The sequence below is a fragment of the Fringilla coelebs genome (assembly GCF_963513975.1).
Source record: "Fringilla coelebs genome assembly, chromosome: 1".
Classification (NCBI taxonomy): domain Eukaryota; kingdom Metazoa; phylum Chordata; class Aves; order Passeriformes; family Fringillidae; genus Fringilla; species Fringilla coelebs.
The window spans coordinates 78,206,795-78,230,518 of NC_140028.1; the positions used below are offsets into that span (position 1 = coordinate 78,206,795).

The 23,724-nt window shown below is 36.2% G+C and overlaps 1 protein-coding gene across 2 annotated transcripts in view; it reads right to left on the reverse strand.

Moving 5' to 3' along the window:
* The window catches only part of CDH12 (cadherin 12), a gene marked incomplete at both ends in the record, with an annotated part of 153,422 nt that overhangs the window by 62,053 nt on the left and 67,645 nt on the right, over nucleotides 1-23,724 (reverse strand). The window contains 2 exons of one of the 2 annotated variants that reach the window (XM_084212732.1): nucleotides 4,188-4,355; nucleotides 11,111-11,230. In XM_084212732.1, the coding sequence (XP_084068858.1) occupies nucleotides 4,188-4,355; nucleotides 11,111-11,230 (288 nt within the window). The remainder of the gene's footprint in view (nucleotides 1-4,187; nucleotides 4,356-11,110; nucleotides 11,231-23,724) is intronic. The other variant, XM_084212733.1, reaches the window with a different exon arrangement.

Here is a 23,724-nt window from a genome sequence, read left to right on the forward strand (position 1 = left end):
GCCAGGCCTGAACTTGAAATCTATTTATTTTTTTTAATAGATTTACTTTTCACATAAACTAAAATTCATTACAAGTATCCTTTTAGCTATAGTAGTCAAGCAAATGGCAAACTCCATTTCCTGGCAGGTAATTACTCCAAATAATTGTAATGCTTTCAAGGAAAAAAAAAAAAGAAAAATACAGTTATTATGTTTGAAATATAATTAATACTCCACTTTTTCTCAGTTATTTTATTTAGCTGTAATTAGCCTGGTGTCTCTGTGAATCTCAGGCACACTACACATCATCTCATGCTGCATAACCAAACAGGGCTGGCTAAGTAAATCCCTTTGATCAAGACTGTTGTCTGCAACACATGCAAAAAAAAAAAAAAAGGCTTGACCAATACACTGGAGTCCCTACACTAACATTTTAGCTCATAAGCCATGTTAAGTGCTTGTTATTTTCAATACCAACACAAACTTCCAATCTTATTCTCATCTGTTTTGCTGAGCGTCACTTCTGTAATTTGTCTTTTCTGATGTTTGATATAATAGAAAGAAAAAGTTTTCGACCTTACTAGCATGCAAAGTACAGGACAAGCTTGGTCTCTTGTGTGTGATTTATTTTGCTTCTTTATAGCAACAATTGGGCAAAGATGTCATAACTGCAATTCATGCATTAAATGAGACCTGGAGGCTATCTTCTTCAAAGAGGATGATATATTCCACAGTTTCTCTGTGTCATGAAAACCATCTGACGTTATGCAAAAATTGCGCATTTTTGCACACCACAGTAGATGAAAGCATACAAGAAAATATAAAATACTAAGGGCCATAACAACAAAGGAAGTAAAATATACAACTGAAAACCAGAATGGGAGTGAGCACTGGGCATGTGAAGCTTGCCAAAGTACTGAGTTTTCAGTCTCCAGACAGTTACATTATTTCCTGTTGTACCCATGGTACCCCTCAAACAACACAGGTTCCAGCTGAAAGGAAGGAGCAGACTGCAATTGTGGGCAGTTTAACAAGCACTGAGAATGAAGGCAGTAAGCATGATGGTGCAAAGAGGCCCTCTGGCATGATTTGCTTATTGATCGGGTTTGGAGCATCCCACAAGTGCTTTGACAGCATGTCATGGAACTAAAGGAGAGATCATGTCGCATCTGCTAAAATAAAAGTCTTAGGATTGAAATTTAGGCTAGCAAATGAAATCTGAAGATAAGGACTTTCATAGTAGCATAGTTTGAATTAGTCTCACCATGTACAATCAGGATAAAAAGATTGAAAGGTAGAGCTTTAAATGCCTGGCTGAGAAAAAGTGGTGAGGAGAATTGAGTCACAATACTAGAATGTTTGAGCACTTGTTAAAAAACAGGAAAAATTGCTAAATTAATTTTGGCCATGAGAAAAATAGGCTTATGAAAGTTTAAAAACCTTTTCTATGACTATTGTGGTCATAGAACCTAGTGAAAGGTTCGGGAGAATTTTAAGGTGTTGGAAAGCACAAAATTAGAAAAAAAATGCAAAGGTATGCAGTTCAAAGGGTGAAGTTATGAGAATTCTGCAATCTTCCCTGGGGAATGCTACAAAAGGAGATGACAGCCCAGTAGGAAATGCAGAAGTGGTAGTTCATGCAGAATCAAACTAGGGACATGTAAAGAAGAGAAAGAAAGAAAGAAATAATATGAAGCCAAGGGTTAAAATGGGACCTAGTAACCTAGTATAGGCAACTTCAATGCTTAATGCTAAAGAAGAATATCAGCATTATACCTGTGTTCAATATCTGTGGGAAAGAAGAAAATCAGACAGGCAGCATAGTATCAAGGAGCAAAGCACTCAGGAAAGTCACAGCAGACTTTGTCCGTGGAGGAATAATGATTGTTGTGAAAGGAATCTTTGTCAACTAAGACTTAAAAAAGAGGACAGTATTAACATTAGCTATTCAGGAAAAGTTCACTAGTTATTCTACGCTTTACAACAACTATAATTAGTTTAGATGCAATACTTGTGCAGGAGCAATAAAAACTGGAATTAGAAGAAGGTTGTATTCAGTTAAATAAATAATAAGAAGAAAGTGGAAATAAATAAAACTGAGGCAAATTACTATAGAAATTCTGAATGGGATTGCTGAGACTGTTAAATCACTATGGGTGGTATGGATTCTGTCTAGGGATATCATTTAGAAGACCCACAGCAAATGCACATATCCATTAAAAGGAAAATCTGTAAGGGCAAACAACATAGCTAATAAAAGAAAGAACACATCTTTCAAAAAAATGAAGTTGTGTCTCAGAGACGACAATAGAAAGAACCATAAAACCTGCTTTATCTATAAAACCATAATAAAGAAGACAAAAAATGAGTTTGAATAAATCTCTGCAAACAAGCTAAAAATAATTGTCTTTTAAGACATCTGGAGGCAAAAGCCTGAGAGGAACGGTGTAGAGCCAGCCCAAAACTGAGATAGAGAAGTGCTCAGAGAAGATAAGATCACAAATGTAAAACTTACTATGTTTTTTTCTTTATTGTTAGTGTAGAAAAACTGGGGATTTTTTTTCTATCCTAGAACTTTAAAGGGCACTCAGGAGAAGGTTAAATTAGCGATAGAAGCAGTTGTGTAACAAACAGACACAACAGTAACAAATCATTTGGATTAGCTGTTACATGCCCAAGAGCCTGAAGAATGAAATAAGGGAACTATTATGATGTGCAATATTTTGCTTCAAACCACTGTGGCAAAAGAAGGCTTGGAGGTATAATATAACACCAATTTTTTTTTCCCAAAAGTTCTCCAGGGAGTCCAGGGTAGGTAAGTATGGATATGACTGACATGTACCAGCAAAACAGTAGGCAAAACAGTAGGAGCAGATTTACTCAATTCAGAGAGAATTTCCCATTCTGAAAAAAGAGAAATCAAAACAGCTTCTCTAAATAAAGCTCATATTTCGCCATGCTTTCTGAACTCTTTGCAGAGGTAAGCATGCAGACAATTATGTAAAGATGGATTAAAAACAAATTAGGGGGATCTGTTAGTTGTATGATATATATTAATCTGTGTACCTCTGACAGAGGATGTGGACTCTAAAATTTTACATAAATTTCAAAGCAATGGGGTAAATTGCTGCAAGAAAAGTACATTGAGTGTTGTTAAATACAAAGACAGCATTAGAATGAAATACAATTAGAAAGTGAGTAAGTCTTGTGAAGTATTACTTGTCCTGTTTTGTGGTTATCATCTAGACATGAATGTAAGAGACGGAAGGAAGGACCAAATGGATACTTCTTGTAAGATGATTTTTCTTACATGGCTGCAAAAACACAATTTATTTTCAGACTGAGTAAAAGAAGTAGAACTTTTGTATGAGAGAAAACTTTACAGTTGCAGATGGGGTTTTGTACCTATGGAGTATTACATATAGTGGCACTTCAATTCATCTCTTTGCAAAAAAGAGATGCAAAGTAAAAAGCTGTCTTGATCTTACTGCAGATTCATGCAATATATTTTAATATGAATTAGCCTTACTAACGAATTTTAGCAGCTAATTATTTTGGCATAGTTATCAAGATATATGCTTGATTAGTTTCTGCATTTTGAAGGTACAGAATATACGAAACTTCAGTAAATTTATGGAGACAAGTAAGTGACAATCCTCCTAATCATACACAGACTATGAAACTCTTTAAATTAACATACTTCTGAAAAGCTTCATTTAAACTAACTGGTGTGAAACATAATAAATTGTCAGTGAATGATCACTGTTTTGAGGCTGTAAGTGTTTTCAGGGACAGATGTAATCTTCTGTGCCAAGACATATCTGCTCCTGAATATCATAACAGTAATGCTTACATGACCTAGCTCTGCCTTTGGTACCTGGAAGTCTCAGGTTATAACCTTTTGTAATTTGAAGGTGTTCATTCAGTTTCCCTTGACAAAATAGTATTTCCCAAATAATTTTTATAGTATAAATGAAATGAACTCAGGCTCAGGCTGGTTTTGTGGAATGATGGTCTATATCCTCTTAAATATTCAAATCAAACTTTCAAATTGAGCTTTATATTTTTTTTAAAAAAGAGGATGTCTGGTTTTTTTCATCACATACTGTTCTTTTTTCAGGATCTCAATTTCTTGTCTACAGGACTTTTCCAAATTAATACTTTTAGTCATGCTTATTTGAAAATCAGTGCTTTGGAATATTACATACTCTTAGGAAATCTGGGTGGGTTGTCGTTGACATCCGTGAGGGTAATGTTTACAGTGGTAGTACCAGCCAGTCCTCCCAGCTGTCCTCCCATGTCCTTGGCTTGGATCAGAACTTGATATTGTTCTTTCACTTCTCTGTCCATATTTGGCAAAGCTGTTCTTATTACACCTATGAGAAGAAATGGGAAAGAAAAGGAGCAAATAAACAAAGGGCTTTGATTGTCTACTCTTACAAATTAGTACTGGATCCCTTGAACCAGGAATAGAATCCTTCTGAATTGTTTGATGAGAGGAGGTCACATGAAAACACAGAAATCACTCAAGCTTTTTGAAAATATGTTTGTCAGCTATTAAACCATGCAAAATGACTGTTTTGTCTTTACAATCAGGATAGGAATGGATGAAAGAGAATGATGCATTTTCACTAGGGATGTGAATGCTGTGATCATAGGTTTGCCATATCAGGGATAAATAAGGAACACTGCCTTGTACAGAGTGAGGCAATGTGGAAAGAGGTGGCATTGCACTGCAGAGCCTGCATCCTCAATTGTTTCCAACCATTCACTTGACAATAAATTCAAGTTACTGTAGACCAAGACAATGTTCCTCTGTACAAAAGGAGGTCTTTATTAGAAGATTCTTCCCTTCTTAGAGAAAATTTTCTTGATATAGCACAAATATGTAGTGAAAATTTGAGGAATTTCCTTTTAAAAAAGGAATTAAATATCACTGTAAGACATGATTTTTAGTCTTTAGTGATTTTGGATAGCTGCTCTCTAAGGAGATATGTCGTAATCTCCCTTCAGATATGCTTAGAATATACAGAATAAAAGGAAGACTTGGAGAGAGAAAGAGAGGGAGAGAAAGAGAGAGGTACCACTGAACACACAGATTAACTGATGAGGTTGTATAAAGCTAAAATGTTTGGGGTACTAAAGACTTTTTCTTGAAATCAAATATGTAGGAGGAAATATATGTCTTTGCAAAATTTTACAAACATAAATAGCATTGCAAAATGCTACTTATTCAACAAAAATTATCAGAGAATGTCTAGGTGCACATTGGGGCAAATAACAAGCAAAACTGAAAAACAAACCAACTGGAAGTATGGCCTTCCTGGTTATTATTGATTTAGAAAGTATTATTTTCTAGTATTAAACAATTTGATGTCAAAAGCAGGTTTTTACCTGGTGTTAAAGTGGGTCTGGAATGGCAAGAAGCATACTTTAAGGACCATTCTTATCTTTATAGCAGCTAAGCACTGCTGTTTTAACAAGCCAGAATAGGAACCATTAGCTTATAATACTTTTTCAGAGTCTAGAAATAACGTTGACCTAAATCTGCTATTTCTGGAACCTATTAAAAATTTCCATTGAATTGAACTCTATAACAATTTCCTTTCTTGCCACCTGTAACATGATGATAATGACAAGATTAGAAATCACCACTTTCCTGCCTCAGGATGGCATGTACTATATTGCACACAGTTTGCTCCAAACTGAAATCTTGAATCATAAAACTGCAAAAAATTTGTTCATATTAATGAGATTTCAAAAAAGAATATTTTTTCAAATAGGATTAACTTTACATGTTTCCTGTCAAATCTCAGAATCTTAATTATTGCTTAATTTGGCATTGTGGAGGCTATATGTTCCACAGTAATTTACAACATCCTTGGTATGTTCATTCCAAGGAGAAAAGACCTATGAAATGAAAGACCTCCTGTGTCATACTAACAAAATGAAATATAAGAATTACAGAATCAGAATATGCTAAGTTGAAAGCCACCAATCAGGATCATTGAGTGCAACTCCAGTCTCTGCACAGGACATGCCAGGAGTCACACCATGTGCCTGAGAGTGTTTGTACAAATGCTTAATGAACTCTGTCACACTGAAGTTGTGGCCACTTCCCTGGGAAGCTGTTCCAATGCACAACAACCCTCTGGGTGAAAAACATTTCTCTGATATCCAACCTAAACCTCCCCTAACTCAGCTTTATGACATTTCCTCGAGTCCTGTCACTGGTCATGAAAGAGATCATTACCTGCCCCTCCTCTTCCACTCATGAGAATGTTGAAGACCACAAAGAGACTTCCAATCAGTCTCCTCCAGGCTGAACAGACCAATGACTTCAGCTGCTCTTCATACAGCTTCTCCTCAAGACCCTTCACCATCTTCATGGCCTTCCTTTGGATGCTTTCTAAAAGCTCACATGGGTCTTTTTTTTTTATTATGGTACCCAAAATAAAAAAGGTGAGGCCGCCCCAGCTCAGAGCAGAGCAGGACAATCCCCTCCCTTGCCCAGCTGGTGATGCTGTGCCTGATGCATCCCGGGACATGGCTGGCGCTCCTGGCTGCCAGGACACAATGATTCAGATTCAATTGGCCATTCTCCAGGACATCCAGGTTCCTTTCCACAGTGCTGCTTTCCAGCCCTCATTCCCCAGTCTATACAATTAGGGTATAGACTGCATAAACTAGTACTTGTCTTTGTTAAGCTTCATTTGTTTGGTGACTGCCCAGCTCTCTATTTTGTCAAAAATCTGCAGGACCTCCCTGCCTCCAAGAGAGTTGACAGCTCCTCCCAATTTAGTGTCATCAGCAAACTTACATAGTGTTCCTTGCAGTCCTGTGTCCAAATCATTTATGAGGATGCTGGAGAACACCGTGTTGAGGATGGATCCCTGCAGAGCCGCACTAGTGCCAGGTCACCACTCTGATCACCCTGTCACTCAGGTCACCCCACTCCCTACAGCCCCTTGTGCCTGTCCTGTGAGCCACTTGCTCACCAATGACATGATGTGGTTTTACCCAGCTGTGTGCTGGATGTTATGTCCAGAAGGATCCTGTGAGAGACTGCATCAAAAGTTTTGCTGACGTTCAAAAAGATACAGAAAAACATGACAGAAAAAACTGAGCATGGGAACACAGCAAATTGTGAAGAGAAAATGCAGTTTATCTGGTTGATATAGGTGTTCTGGGTACAACTACATGACTTTCTCAGAAATGTTCCAGGGTTTTTTCAGAAAATGAAGAATGGGCAATCACTCCAGTAATAAAGTTCCAAACCACCCACTGTTTATTCTTGTCTGGAAATGTAAGGTCATTCTATATATTTTTCTGGGAAAAAAACCCTTTATCTTTAAAAAAGAAAAAAAATCTATGAAAATAATTTTTATGTCTAGCAATTCATGGGCAATTTTCTTTTTTCTGCCTACTCTATTTCAAAGGCTTATAAAAAATATAGAGAAATATTATTTCTTCCAAAATCAGTTCATATGGACAGCACAAGCGTGAATTAGAGTTATCTTACCAGCAAAATAGAAGAATAAAGTAGATCTAAGGATCCATGGGAAGGAAAGGGCTACAGATGCTAGTATTTCAACTTCAGCATCACAAGGAATATCAAAATTTAAATCAAAGGGTTATTAAAATGTAGAGGCCTTATGTGCATGTGATGGTGTTCAGAGTTTTTGTAAATCCTTTTACTTTAAGATTTTATAATATTGTTCAGCTGCAGAACTGAATAACTTTGATTTCCTTTTTTGTCTTTTCAGATGTCATCAATATCAAATGCGTAGAAAAATAGATCTCCATGAGATTGCTGAAAACTGAAAATAGTATGCATGGGACTTGGGCCAGAAGTTTTGCTTTCCAAAGCTATTGACCTGTAATTTAGCAGGAGATCACCCACTTTTGTGGAAGAGAAAACACAGGTCCAAAGAAAAAACTCCTGCATAAATATTAACATCAATACTCCTGCTGACACCAATTTGGATTTCAATAATCTAACTGAAGTCAGAAGATGGACTAGAATGCAAAGTCTAACAAAACCTGGTTGCATCTAGCCATAAATAAGAATATTGAGCTCAAAAACTTATCAGAAAATTGGGTGGAAAGGACATTTTCATGGTGGAAATGGACATTTTCATAAGAAAAGAGAATATACAGGGGAAAGAGAAGAGAGGTTATCTGTTTTAAGAGAAGTTCTCCTGTTAAAAATATCCCTCACATAAAAATCAGAAGAGAAATTTTATAGCACTTAAAAGTACCCCCAGCATACAAATTTGAGGCCTTAGAATGTGGCATTCAAACAGTTGCTCTCCAGAAGGTACTGTACTGCAAGTCACCTCCCTGAAATAGCAATGAAAGCGAACTCTCCCACTTCCACATGGTTTGCTTATCTCCAACAAAAAGATGGAAAAAGATTAGGTCAAAAAAGACAAGGAGTAAAAGGGGCAGCTATGATATTCAGACCCAGAGAGGTTAAAAACAATGTAAGTGTTTAAGTCTAGTTTCATACCAGAGTAAATGTGTAACACCTATTAGGAGCGATTTGAGGAAGGAGTATGTGCTAAGTCATGTGCTTGACAAACACAGCCCTTATTTCACACATAAAGTTATGGTCAGTGGTTTCTCTGCTACTACTTTGCAATGGGACCTTAAGCTAGAAAGAGAAATTTCCACAAAGATATCAACATCTGTGTGGTAGAAGCTAAAGACACAAACAGTGTTTGGAACTGATTGGGAAGGAACAGGGAACAGAAGTGCTATTAAACAGCTCATACATTCATATCAGCTGCCTTCCTGAATACTGTGTGCACTTTCTCACCCTGAGGAGGAGAAGGATGATTGCTGGTATGGAATGGCTTCTGTTAAAGAAGTCTTCAATCTAGAAAAGAGTAGTTTCAGGGAGAATATTGATCCCTAAATAGAAATAGAAATATATATTTCTATATTATATTATATTTCTATATTATATAAATATTTCTATTATATTTCTATATTATAATATTTCTATAAATAGAAATTACCTATTCACTGTCTTATGCAATGTGTGAGGCATAAAACAAGTTAAGAGATGCCCCTCTTTTAAAAAAAGAGCAAGAGGAGCTTGTTCTTAGCCAGATAAACTTTTGCTGTGGAATTTCTAGTCAGTGGGTATGCAGCTACTGTACTCCTGGACAAGTCAAATCAATTGGGAAGTGGAAAAGTTGCGCAGGAGAAATACTTTCAGACTTTTAGTTTCTTTGACCCTACTAGTCACCCAGGAACTTTGTAAGGACAAGTTCTTTGAAAACTAGAAGATTATTCTAGGGGTACATCACTAAACACTTACTCTTCATCCCTCACTAGAACTAACCAGGCCATCACTTTTGGAAACATGACACAGGGCAGAAACTTAGTATAGATGTTCTTGGGTTCTTTAAATAACTACAAGATTACGTCTCAAAATTGTTTCTGGAATGCAAGAGATGGCAAAACAAGCCAACAAACAACACAAAAAATGCTTATTCATCTGCTGGCAGTTCTGAGTTTGTCATTGTACTGAAATGGCTTTCTTCCCCTTTCCTGCCAAAAGCACTCAGGACAGATTTCTGGCAGCAAAACTCTCCACTGAAAAACTACTGTATAAACTCCTCAGTTATAAAATAAAGAGTTTGAAAGAGCAGATCTGTAGTACTGCCCTGGACTTCTGGATTTTAGAACAAATCATTAAGTCTCATCCTGTGCAGCGATAATCACATACCTCTAAAGTCACTGTTGGACCCATGAGTAATTCTCATAATGTGAACTTCCTAATGTAAGACACGTTGCAGCATATTACTGATGCTTGTAGAAGCATGAATCTATATGCTTTTTTTCTGCTGTAGAATTTTTAACTACGCTGGGCTACTGTTTCACCTATCTTCCTCTACAGCTGTGTCCATTCTTTTAGCACATGAGTAATTCATTTAGGTAATAGCCAGGTTTGTATGATGTTCCAGAGCTTGTAGGATGCAGGTCACCACCTATGGTTGACTCACAACTGAGTAACAGATGAGAACATATGACACAGTCATTCAAAGTAACATGGGAAAAATAGTTCTTATTCCGTGTACCACTAACTACTCTTTTTTTCTTGTGAAACTTGTACCAAAACTCCAATGTTGTCTCTAGTAAAGCTTTTTCTTGCCACTGAATTTATATCCATTCTTACAAAACTGAAATGAAAAATTAAGTATACAGGCAACTACTTTTTTTCCCCAGACGCCCAAAGAAGTCCTATTTCAGTTTGAAAAGTAAAATTGCTCACTGCAAATTGCAGTACGATCTCCTGCTAAATGGAGCATGGAACAAAGGAATGTGTGCAATGGAGATGGTGCACTCACAGCCTTACAAAGCCCACCATCAGGGCTAAAGTCCATGAATCTGACATTTGAGTACAGCTACCTTGGAAGGCGAAACTATTTGCTGAAAAGAGCATGTGGCACACTCAAGATGCCACAATGTGTGTCATTCACCAGGTACGTTATCGCTTCCTCAGCTGAATTACTAAATATAGAATCATGAATGACATTTAGAAATATAGGACAAGATACCCAATTAACATGTCTACCAACCTCCCAGACACTTCAGTCTCTTCAAACATATTATCTTTTTCTGCTCACACATCCAGTAACCCCAAAGATAATATGCCCCAGGAAAAGAGGAGGGAAGGAGACGATTAGCTGTTCCACAGTCTCAAATTAGTTCAATATAACAAAACAATAACTGCTGGAGAATTTCTGATTGTATGTTCAGCAAAAAAAATGCTGAGAAGACCCAAGTTAAAATACTCAATTATCAGAAAAAAAAAAAAAGATACATGTAGAAGACAAAGCTTGATCTTAGGGAAATGGTAAAACATTGAAAAAATAATCATTCAATGTAGACGTATTTTAGATATTCCAGTACTGGTTGGACGAGCATGATTCTTTTGTTTCTATAACACATTGTAATTCATAAAAAGCTAGTCAATACTCAAAACTGAATCATGTGGGAAATTGCTCTTCTGGATTTTGGCCGTATCAGCCAGGTCCATACTTATTCATTGATACTGCCTACATGAATCAAAAAATCCAAAGCTTAAATCTTCCAGTGTTGCTGATAAACTATTTACCTGTCTTGGGATCAATGGAGAAATATGGTTGCCCCTGAAGAATGCTGTAAACCACTCTAGCACTGTTTCCATAAGTGGGATCATCAGCATCTGTCGCCTTTACTTGAAGCACATATGCTCCTGCAAAGAAACACAAGTAATCACATTTTTGTCATACAGCAATGATCAGCGATATTTCAGACACATTAGTCCAGTTGCTAGTGGATTTTGTTGCAATTCCTGTTCCACTGGAAAAAAGGTGAGAATAAAACTGTTAATTCTTCAGCTCCATGCTAGCAGCCATCTAGGAAATAGCTGAGGCATAAAGGGGAAGAAAGAGAAAGGTATCCGCCATCGGAAGATACTTATAAATAGTTTATGATTTTTTGCAAAAACCTTTTACATAACACATACAGAAGGGAGGTTTGGGAAAACTCAATATTAAATTTTGAAAAAGGATTATACCCCACAACTAAAAAAGTAGACAACCATGAAAGTAAAATATGGGAGTTGACTTTAAAACAAGTATTTGGTCAATCAACTCCTGAATCTTCAGTAAGATCAAGTGAACCAAGCTCTAAGTACATTAAAGAACTGCACTGCAGTCTCCTAAAGTTGGAATTCATATTCTTTAGAGTATGAAATTAGGTGTTTAGTTCAGGTAGTTGTCCTTAAAATCCAGACATGACTACCCTTGTCCTTCCAATGCTGCTCAGTAAGAATTAGAAATACTGTGGAGGAAGCATTCCTTGTCACTGTGTTCTCAGCCATAACTATAGACCAGCCCTAGTGCAGTTTTCTTTACATTACAACTTGAAATGGACTAATGCAGCAAAAATGAAACGCACATGAAAGCAGAAAATTCACTGCAAATGGAAATTTCTTGTTCCTCCTGCTGTTTGCTAATCTATTTACTTGCATTTCTTCACTGCCCTATAATTAAATAGTTTTCAAACTATAATCTGCAGCAAAACAAACTGCCCCATTGTTAGCCTTTCTCATCAGCCTTGAAGAATTGTTTTCTATGATCTTCTGTGCAATTCAATGGTGGAATTTGCAGTGCTGATTTGGAGTGAAGACTGCCACCACGAGGAACAGCACAGTCATGTGCGTTATCTCCACCATTCCTGTTTTAAGCAGCATTGTGCATTTGGACATCATTTGGCTTTTTTTTTTTCAAGAATATCTATGGAATACTGCAAGAGCTTTAAGACTGCTACTTTTCTGCAATGAAAATCTATGAATTTTAAAGAATGTTCAGAACTTGAAATGATCAATGGACTTGTCGAAGTTTAGTTCTGGGAGTACCTCACTGAGAGATGTTGCTTGTGAAAGGTCCTATGACTTCAGCAGGAAAGTAGCAAAGGTTAACTGGTTGAAGGACAATTTTTCAGTGCCTGGCCCATGTAATCTCGTCATATGACAGTGATGACTGACAGTGGTGCTGCGAGGTTTGGTACTAGCATTGTAAAAACATTTGCTGCATGATGGTAGCATCAGACTTCTCCTGTTATGCTTTTTTTGAGCAATAGTGAATGAGCAAAAGTGATTCCAAGAGTAATATTCCAAGAGGAATATCTATCTTTTGAGGAAAACACAAAAATTTAAGCGTTATTTGATTAGCAATCACTTTTTAAAGTTAATGGGCACATCATATTCTTAAGCCGACAGCAAGTTTCATTAAAATCAACTCCTAAAAGAAAGAAGATATTAGCAAATAATAAGTGAATGAATGAAAATAAACACGACAGCTAAATCCATATCTATATCTTCTCACTCAAAAATGCGATGATGCAACATGAAGAAAGCAGACCCTGGCATTAAAGTGCCTGAAAGTTCTGTCACCGAACGAGGTGCTTGATGATTCCTGCACGTACTGATTATTCGTGTAGATATTCCGAGGTACATGATCCAGGCAGTCCAACTTTATTGCTCAAATGGAGCAGGAAAAGTTGATTTACAAACTAAGTTTTATTAAGGGAGACATACAGAGTCTGATAAATAGCTAGCACCGAATATGGAAAAGAATCCATTTCACATGGACAGCATTTTCAACTGTATTAATCCACCTGTCAGATCTTTTAAACTAACAGATAATATGTGAAGTTTATATTTTTATGAGAGATATGGCATGTTGGTTTGTATTTTTTTAATATGCCTCCAGTCATTTACTTATTTAAATACATTCCTCATGTTCTAAATGGATTTTCTGAAATTGGTTCCTCATCTTTTCAGTACTATCAAGTATTGCTCTTTGTATCTAACAAGCTTTCTATTTTATTGCAAAATATGAAACCAATGTATTTTTAAAAGTAGACTCTAAAATCAAATTATATTTTTCCAGGCAATAATGCAGGGCACTACAGCTGTAAATCTTTAATGCAGAAATGTAGTGAGGAAGGATCACATTAACTGTACTTCATGACATTTCAATTAAAATATATACTTACATTACTACATGGAGTAATTAAATGAACAAAAAAGACACAATGTTTCTTTTTAGGGAAATACCTAATATGAAAGTCAACATTTAAATATATTTTTAATTTTTCATGTGCAAGCAACACATATTTGATGTAAGGCATTATAAAATGCAGAAAAAATGAATTATGCGCTTTAGATATTTTTTTTTTTAGAAAGAGAAATAAGAATGTTAAACCAGCTCAAGAAATGGTATGTAATTTTAAAGATTGTGTTTTCTTTGAAAAAATACAAGTGGTATTGAAAAATAACTGTAAATCATAGCAAGCATACTCACCTGAATTTTACTCTAGCTAAAACTAAAGGAGACTCATCAATAAGTGCTAATAGAATGGAGCCTAAGATCTATAACTTGTTGGCAAAACTGACAGAAATAGCCCTAATAAAAAAGCCTTGTTGTTTATATCAGAATAACTGTAAGGAACTGTAGGACATCTGAGTTTATACCACAACAAAAATGTTTATGAAATATTGATTTGACTTCTAGAACAATTACCTTCTTTTTTTTTCTGACAGTCTCTCACTGGTAAAAATGTTATTTTGCCAACATAAGAAGAATCTTTGAAAGAAGACCAATATTGATGGAATCTCTTTTCATCCAAGCAGTACTGCAAAGAAATTTCAAAATATTCTAATACTCAGTTTGAGATTTTAAAATTGCTTATGAATGTCAAAATTTGTTTAAAAAATTATTTTAAAGTTTAGACCCTCCCTAATTTTGAAACAGAGTATCTGATTCATTGATTATCTTTCCTGAGGTTTTTTTCCCCCATATAAAAGACTAAAATACTTTTTATTATTTCAACCTAGAAACAAATTCTACCTTCACCAAGGTGTAGTTGGGGTGGGATATCTTGCTCTCTGTGGAGCTATTTCTGTCATTCAGAGTAATCAAGCATGAAATCTGAGGTTTTTATGTTTAATTTGTTGACCTGAAGAACATGACAAAGAATACACAAAATTTGACGGGGAGTAGATAAAATGGTCATTTCATTGTAAAGGAAAATGAGATGATTCAATGCTGTGAGAATAACTGAGCAGACTTATTTAGACATGATTGCTGAAAAAAGAAAAAATCATGCATAGTCAATGGAATTGTAAAGACAAACTAGAAAGGAGATGGTGATATGTTATGTATTTCCTTGTTAAAAACAGTTTACGTTATGCCTGCAAATCCCATTAAGTCTGGTTACAAATGCCAAAATTCAGTTAGGTGGTAGCAGTGTATTGTTTTACAGAGGAAATGAGGGTGGCCTGCTTCAAGGCTTTGAAGAGGTAAGAGAAGGCTGGATGGGAGCAGAAAGTTTTAAAGGTTAATTGAGAAAGGAAGGGATGCTGAGATTATCATATCACAGGATTTCAGGTGTTCCATAGGCTCTGGTTGGAGCCTCTCTCCACTCCACAGTGATTAGAGTTTCAGTCAAAGCATGTGACTCAGGCCCTCATCCTGCCAGGTTTTGAATTTCACCAATAACAAAGATATCACTGCTTTGGTGATCTTGTCTAGCAGATTCCTACCTCAACTCTCCTTTGAAATTCAGGGCTCTTATTTTTGCCATTTTTCTTGTTCACCTTTTTCCTGTCTTTTGTTAGTAGGAAATGAGTATGTGACACTGTATGTGAATTTTCATGGAATTACTTTTTGTAATGGACTACCAAAGGTAGTTTCATCTACTTAATGGTAAGTAAAGACATGATTTCTTTGTACAATCAAAAGAACTGTCATCATCTTGCTGCACGACCTCTCCCCTTCCCCATGCATTATGCAGTACTTTTGAAAGAAATTAGATGATTGAGAAGATATTTTTTTTATGGGAAGGGTTAAGGAAGGGTGCAGCTGCTGGCATAGAAACTAACTACTTTGTGCAATATTCTTTCTAAACAATTCCAAAAATAGTGCCATGGCAACCCAAACAGCATCCATCTTCTTATCAGAATTCAAGTAAAAACTTAATCAACACATTTCATAGTTGTGGGTTTGGGGGTTTTTTAAGTTTAAGGAAAAAAAAAAAAGTGAATTTATGGCTCACTGCAGCACTACATTGCAATTCAGATCAGGAGATTTCGTGTCTCAATAAATATTCCCCTGACCTGCCACCAGTAGTTTCAGCAGAATTCCAGTGCTCAGAAGACACGTGCATTTGTAAAGAGAGATGCTGACAATGCCCTTTTGGGGCTTATCTTCTATAGAAAAATTACCAGTAATAAGTTTTGAATATATACTCTGGACGCTGACTCCCACAAAAGTAATGTGAGAAAGACATATTTTACTTGGAAAAGTCAGTTTCCAGTTTATGTATTCATGGCTGTGCAGCCCCGATAATAACACAGGCTTGCTGGCTCCATCAATATCTTGAACACTAGACACAATCAGGAAAGCACACTTTATTCCTGTTTTGCATTCCAGGCATCACCCTGAACATATATATATTTCTCTCAGCTGTCAGAAGCGGCCATGGCCACAAAAGCAGTACTGCCATTCTCTTTTGTAATTGATGAAGAATGGCAGCCTTTTGCTAATAGTTTTGCTGTGCTGGTAGCTAAAAGCAGCTGCTGCAAATCTCAGCATTTAGTGCATAATCAAGCATATTTCTAGTATGTCTAGAATAACATTTAACTTCTATTGGCAACAATCCAGGGAGTATGGAAGCTGGCTTTTTTTTTTTTTTTTCCTGCTGGTCATCCCTGTCTCCCTCATGGATGATGAGGGAAAACAGGGGAAACCTGATGTGGTAGTTTTAGCTAATTGTTTAGCTTAGAAATCAGTGAAGCAATTATTTTCTTTCACCTTTCTTTTTTTATTCCTTTTTTTTTTTTTTGGTCTGTCATCTGTTGGGGTCAGCCAGAGTTAAGCAACTCAGTGTGGCTAAGCTAATAATGCCTGTTATTCACTGAATATTTATTTAATTTATTTATCTTTCTTAATTTAGGCTATTCATTTATTTATAAAGACAGCGGCTTACACAGACTCAAGGCTGTGATAATGTTTACAAAGGTTGCACTTCTGAAGAAAATTAGGAGCTTGCAATAGCAGCTAAAAGTTTAAACACAATATGGAAATAAAGGAGAGGCCTGGTAAAGCAACTGCTGGAAAATATGCATAAGGAGAATGGCAGAGGAGCCAATTAGCAAATACTAAGCTTAATATCTATCTGTTTGAGAAATACACCTCTGGAGAGTGATTTTTTGTTTCTGTTTTCAAGATTGTTCTCCTCTTACCAATATGACAGGAGTTCTTATATATATATGAAATTTAGCAAATAGAAAAAATTAGCTTTGACTTCTGCTTTTATCATCTTGACAACTTGATTAGTTTTCAGGCTATGACTCAACAGGGACTTAAGTGTGCCAGTACACCTTTATGGCTAGGGTAGGTGAGATAAAAATAACGAGTATACTCTCTAATCATGATAGCTGTGCTGGCAAATCTCCCACTGTAGGCGTTTCTGTGCTGATAAAGCATGGTTTTGCTGCCTTAGTTTATGTTTTTCAGAGAGGTAGTTTAAGTTGTATTAGAACCTTTATGATATCAAATGCTTTGTCTCAACCAGACAACTCTTCCAAAAACACTGTTGGAAATCAGACGTGTTGTGGGAAATACCTTCTTCAATGGAATTGCAAAATAATGAATTTTGGTCTTTCTCAATGCACTGATATCTCAATGGCTTGAAGAAAAATGAGTCAACCCTAGAATAACAGCACAAAGAGTTGCTATTCATTTATTAAATCTATAAAGTTGTTTCTGTGTGATTAAAATATTTTTTCAGACATAAATGTTCAAAGAAAATGCTAAGTATTAAGTTCAATTTGAGCAAGGAAAGTGATACACTCATGGAAGTGATCCAAGCTGATGCAACCTGATGGTTTTTATGATATTTACCTGGACAGGAATTGTTAATATCAGCTGCATGTTCTTTCAACAACATAGATTTTTCTCATGCCAGATAAAAGAGTATTAGATAAAGAATTTTCAAGCATTCACTTTTCTTATGGAAGAGCTCCTGGAGCTTCTTAATGTGTGACAAAGAACTTGAAATTGTGACACTCCTCCTGACATCCTTCAAGCCCTCTTGCCCCCAAAATAAAGTAAGCCAAAAATGGTGGCCATCACAGAAAGAACTCAGGAGAAAGCAAGTCACAGTGTTACTTCCACTATTTTATGATTTGAAGTTTTCATGAGCTGGAGTTTCACACATCAGTTCTTCAAATGTCAAATGATTTATTCAGAATGTAGTAATAAGAAAACTCGAGCTTTACAGGGGATACAAGAAAAAAAATTACTGTGAAATAAATGTCATTCACAGTGAATGTCAGCTAAAGAGACCTGGTTTTAAATCTCAGTAGATGTTCTAATATTCTAATGCTATATGGAGGCTGGCTTGTTCCAATATTTTTTACCAGATATTGGACCTGTTCAGAAATAATTTAATTCTATGTTAACCCAGGTATCTTTAGCTAAGCAAAATTAATTTCTACACCAGTATTTGGTGAAAAAATCTTTTAAATTTTGAATGAAATAAAGAAGTTTATCAAGGCCACTTCCCCAATTATACTTGGAGTCATGCACTTAGGCTCAAGAATTGGTAACAGAATTACAAATTTATATGGTAACATTTCTAGGAAAAGACATTTGGAGACGTTGATGGCAGAGCACTTCTAAAGTTTGCATTGCCTGTATCACATTTTCCTCCTACCTACTTAAAACATTGCTGTTAAATCTCTCAGGTAGGATGCAGAGCCATCTTCATGAACATTTTTTCCTTTTTTTTTTTGTTTTGTTTGTTTTTTGTATTTACCACTTTTTCCTACTCAAAATCTACAAATATGCTGAGGGCAAGCTTGGATTAGGCAGTCATGATAACAAGCAAAAAGAACTTCAGAATACATCAGTGACTTCTACAAAACCGAGTATGCAATGAGATTCTCTGTGAAAGTTGCTGACTTTGATTATTTAATCAGAATATTGCTTTGAAGACTTTCCTGCTACTTGAAGATCAAAGTACTGAAGAATTCACAGAATTTTACCCTATACATTTGCATTAAAATTTAAAATGTAATCTGATCCATTCAGTGGCAATTCATAATGTCAATACTCTTCTACGCAGCTCTCTACAGCAATATTCAACTACACTAACCTTGTGTGGTGAGAAGAGACAGTAATCCCTCATATCCACCACAGGGGTAAAACTATAGGGGCTTCAGAACATGGAACAACATGGATATCCTCAGGCTTGACAAGAGATTCCCCTTTTGCAAAATCCTTTGCAAGAATAAAAGAAATGGCAGAAGAGGGATTGTTACTTTAGGTGACATCAGGCACATCCTCCATCAAAAATGGTATTTAAGAAAAAAAAAGGGGGGAAGAAATCCAGCATCTGAAATCACTCAGGATAATAAGCCCCTGTGTAAGCCCTGGTCTGATTCCTACCCATGACCAATTTACAGCATGAAACATACCATTTCCAAATACCTCTTACCTTTCACCACAATAAGTGGACAAATTATTCCTTAAACAAATCTAATGATCTAATTTCCCTTTCTACAAGAACAGTACAAGGAACTGAAGGGAGTCAGAGGTTGGTGATGGATGAACAGAGAGAGCTTAAACAGAGCTGACTGTGGCAACTCTTCTCATCCAAACTTTGTGTTCCCTCTCAGAAATCCCATCCCTGTTGTAGGAACAACCCAGTGACTTATAAAGGTACAAACTCAGGTCAGCTTCAGATTTCCTTAATAATTCACAGCAGCTGGTGGACTTTGAACATACAGCTGAACCACCCTTGCAGCAGAGACTCTTGAGAGAGAGTAGGAACAAACAACAGGCAAGAGAAAACCGTGCAGGCATTAAAGTTATGAGTCGAGAGACTTTAAATAGAGCCCACATGTTAATGGTAAGCACATAATTAATTCCCCTTTGTTCTTTCACTGGAGGGATTGCAGCGTCACTCTCTTGGGAAGTTCTTGGGAACAGATCAGACATGCATTAGGAATGACATATATGCGGTGATCCTCACGGAAATGCATTCAGTGAACCTGAGATTCTTTCTGCCCTAGCTTTTTGATGACTTGTACTACATAAACAGACTTCTCTCCCTTCAGAGAACTATTGTATCCTTGTTCTTACGGCTATGATAGAAGTGCTTTAATTTGGTTCAGGAGTGCACTATTGAAGCAGATCTCTCGCTTGCCTCAGTATGCACTTTCAGCATGTGAACTGGGTTATTTTGGGTTAAAACTAAGATGGAAGGTAGGTGTGCACTTGATTCAATGCTACTGTTCATAGGTAGTTGCTAAGAGCTTATTTGAAACCATGAGGGTTTCAATTACTCTGGATGCCTAATTCTCATCACACACTGTTTCATCACACAGCTCTGTTTCTATTGCATCATGCTACTGCCTAGTATGACATCACATTCTTTCCAGAGCCTCTAGATGCTATAGCATTACATAAAGTATCATTATTGTTTCACATCAGGAACAGTTGCGACTTAATTAGCAATAAAGTTTTAACTACACATATTTGGCCAATTTCATGGCACCGAAAAGAGAACATTTTAGTGATTAGGAGTTCAAACCACAGGGTCATATTAAACATATGGAAGTTTTAAATATACACACTTAAAAACTAAGCATGACTCTCATGTCTCAAATATTTTATATTAGTGTGATAACTCCCTCCTTTTCATGTTCTTGCATTAGGTTTTGATATTTTTTTCATAAAATCACTTAAAAACCTTCTAGTGTATCAGTCTGATTTTTTGTTGATCTGAACCTTAAATCAGATTTTGCATTTACTTCATAATTTGCATCAATATAATGCTTTGATAATACAGTCCTAGTAAACGAAACCTCAAGCATCCTTCTCAGCAGGCAGATTTCTGGATTTTGTGCTGCCAGAGTGGGAACTTACATCCAGTTTTGTTAGGAAAACTCCACTGAGACAAAGAAAATGTCAGTGTTTCACCGGAGGAATGCACTTCCCAGGCATAACTGAGAAGAAGTTCTTTGCCAAAAGGTCACAGAAACATGCTTTTCCTTTTTTCTGCCTTACTAAGCATAACTCAATTTCAGGATACTGCATACAGGGCTTTTCTCAGCATGAGGAAAGACTGAAGTAGAAGATGGTAACAGAGATCTGGAGCTGTTCTTACCAGACTGTTACTCAACAAAATATCTTACTGCTTCTTAGGTTCTCCATGATAAAATGAAAACAGGAACCTTCAGACCCTCAGTGGTAGATACTGTTCTGCACATTAAACTGTTCTAACACTGTTTAATGTGCAGTGACTTCTGGCGCTCTGTAGTGTGATGATAATAGAAATATCTTCTGTTGCATCAGTGACCATGACATAATAATATACATAATTTGGAAATGTAGCATTATGCAGAATACCACACCATCCCAAAGTAAGACACCTCCTCTTTTTCAAATCACTTAAATTCATATATTTGAAAGAATTATGTACTACAATTAGAAGCAGTCAAATAAATCAAGAGCTGACAGAATTATGATATTGCTTATTTTGAACACGATTTTATGAGAGAAGATACTTTGTGATAGAAGAAATGATCTTGCAACCTGTGGCTATGCAAATACCCAATAATCTTTTTGGTTGATTTGTTAAAAACTGAAAGACAGTGTGGCTTTTTGGAACAAACAAAAAACCTGAAGCAAAAATGTGATTTTAATGTACTGACCAGCACAATGCTGGTCAGTACATGAAAAACATTTCAGTTTTGAGCACAGTAAACAGGCAAGAGCAAGAAAGCTTTTGTTTCCAGGGTTGCATTAGGAGTGGAAGACACTCAGATGTGCTATGGGAGTTCACAGTTCCAATGATTTTTTTGCCTGAGGAAGTTCAGCTTTTTACTGCCCATCTTTCTGGAAAATTTTGTACATACAACTGCTTATATACTTTTGTGTTTCATTTAATCATTCACAAGGGTATACACCTGTTTTCTAAAACAGCTTCCTGGCTCATGCAATGTTACTCTTTCTTTCATTTTGTTCCATCTCAGTTTCTTCTGTATGAGCACTCCTGATCAATGGAAATCTGTGTTTTCAGAAACCTGAAACAATATTATCAAGTGAGCCTGAAAGACATAACTATATCTATGATAGGTGGAAGAAGACCACTGCTGGTAGAGAAACAAAAAGAAATTGAGTCTTCTACATAAATTTGAGTACTGCAGTAAACTTTTCCCTGACACATTTTTTTGTATGCATATTTTGCTAACTGGAAAACAGATTCAAGACATCTTGAATTGAGCTTTTCAGTGAGTGAACTCTTCACTGACACAAAATTGACTCCAGTAGCATTCTTGCCTTTTGTGACTCGGTTTTAACCTCCTAAGAGAGATTCAAGGAAATGTTGCAGCAAGAAATATGATGGAGAATATGGAGAAGAAAGAGGTTTGAAGTATGGGACAAAATCCCCACCTCCTCTGTTTGGAGAAGACAATAACTCTAAGATTGCTCTATTTTAAAATTATCATTGTTTTCATCAGTGTGTCCTACCTGTGGGTACTGAAGTTTTACTGTTTAACTTCAGGCCCTTGAGACTCAGTCTCAACACCCTAAATGCTGATGCACCTGCCCATCCCAAAATATGGGCAGTGTTCATTTATCAATTAAATTTTAATTAATCTGTTGTTTAAAAATAATCCTGAACCCTCATGGCATAGTCTGTGCTATATTGACTGTGTGGGTTATGGCTGCAAAGCTTCGAGCTGGAATGATGCCAGATCAGATGAAGAGCCAGCCAGTGGTCCTGGGGTTATTCCAGATGACATTAAAGGCTCTATTCATGTATGTGCCACTATTCCCTGTGTGCCAGAGGCAAGTCCAGACCTCCACCCCCAACAGTTCTTGTTTAGCCATGGATGACAAAAGAAACTGTTCTCAAAGCTAGTCAAAAAGTGTATCTTCTGGCAAAGTGTAATTATTATCCTTGTCTTTTAGCCAATTAAGACTATTTCAGCTCATTTTATGCGTCACTTAAGTCCTGTTTGGGAAGGCTGAGATCCTGTTCATCCTAAAATTAACAACAAACTTGTCATTACCTTAGATAGCAAAGGACCATGTGCTTAGATACTCCTGGTGTTTTGAAATTCAAAATCTATCTAGCTCTATCAGTTTAGGTAAAACCAGATGTTTCCCATCAGGTTGATAATTTTCCAGAGAAAATGGAGAGAAATTAAATTTTCATAATTGAATTTGTGAGCTATCAGTTGGTTTTGAGCAGCCTTTCTGATGGAAATACTGACTCAAAGCATTGCCTGAATGATTCTTCAAGCATTCCTGTCTTCAAATCATTGACAATGCATTCTGTATGCACAATTTGTGATTGAACTCTGTAGGAACTCTTAAAATACAAAACCTCGTGTCACCTATCTCAGATAAATACAAAAAATCCAAAGTATTTTTCTCCCCCTTGCAAAGAGACATTAACGTCTTCAAAAAAAGGAGTGTTTAGACTCCAAATAACTTACAATCTTATGTTTCTTATTACATTTCTCTAACTTATTAGATGACTTTGAAGATTTTAGCACTTACAAAAACATGGCAGCCAAAAATCTTCTACCTAATTCACTTGAAACTTTTACCTAATTCACTTGAAACCTAATTCACAAAAAAATTTCAAAAGTTTTTAGAAATGTACTTCAACCTATGTGTTACAGATGATAGAGGACACAAAAAACCCCAGCTTTTAATAATTTATCATTTATTTCCCAAATATAAACATTTTTGACATAATTTTCTTCCCCAAGAGCCACAATCACATTTGTCAACTTAACTGATCCCTGAAATGAGATCCAAATTATTCAACAGGGATAAAATTAGTAGCAAGCCTCAGGCATAAGACTGCAGTTGTCTTTAGCATTCATTTTTGGTTTATTAACTGCTAAAGATCTACAGAAAAAAAAAAAAGATACTGCAATCCAGTTGAATAGTCTCTTATTCCTGCAGCAGAAAAACTTTTTGTTTGTTTATGGATTTTTTTGTGATTTTCTTGGTGTTTTGGTGGTTTGTTTTGTTTTGGGTTTTTTTTTAATTGTTTGGTTTAGTTTGGGTTTTTTGTTTTGTTTTGTTTTGTTTTGTTTTGTTTTGGTTGGTTGGTTGGTTGGTCAGTTTTGTTCTTTAATTTTTCTAC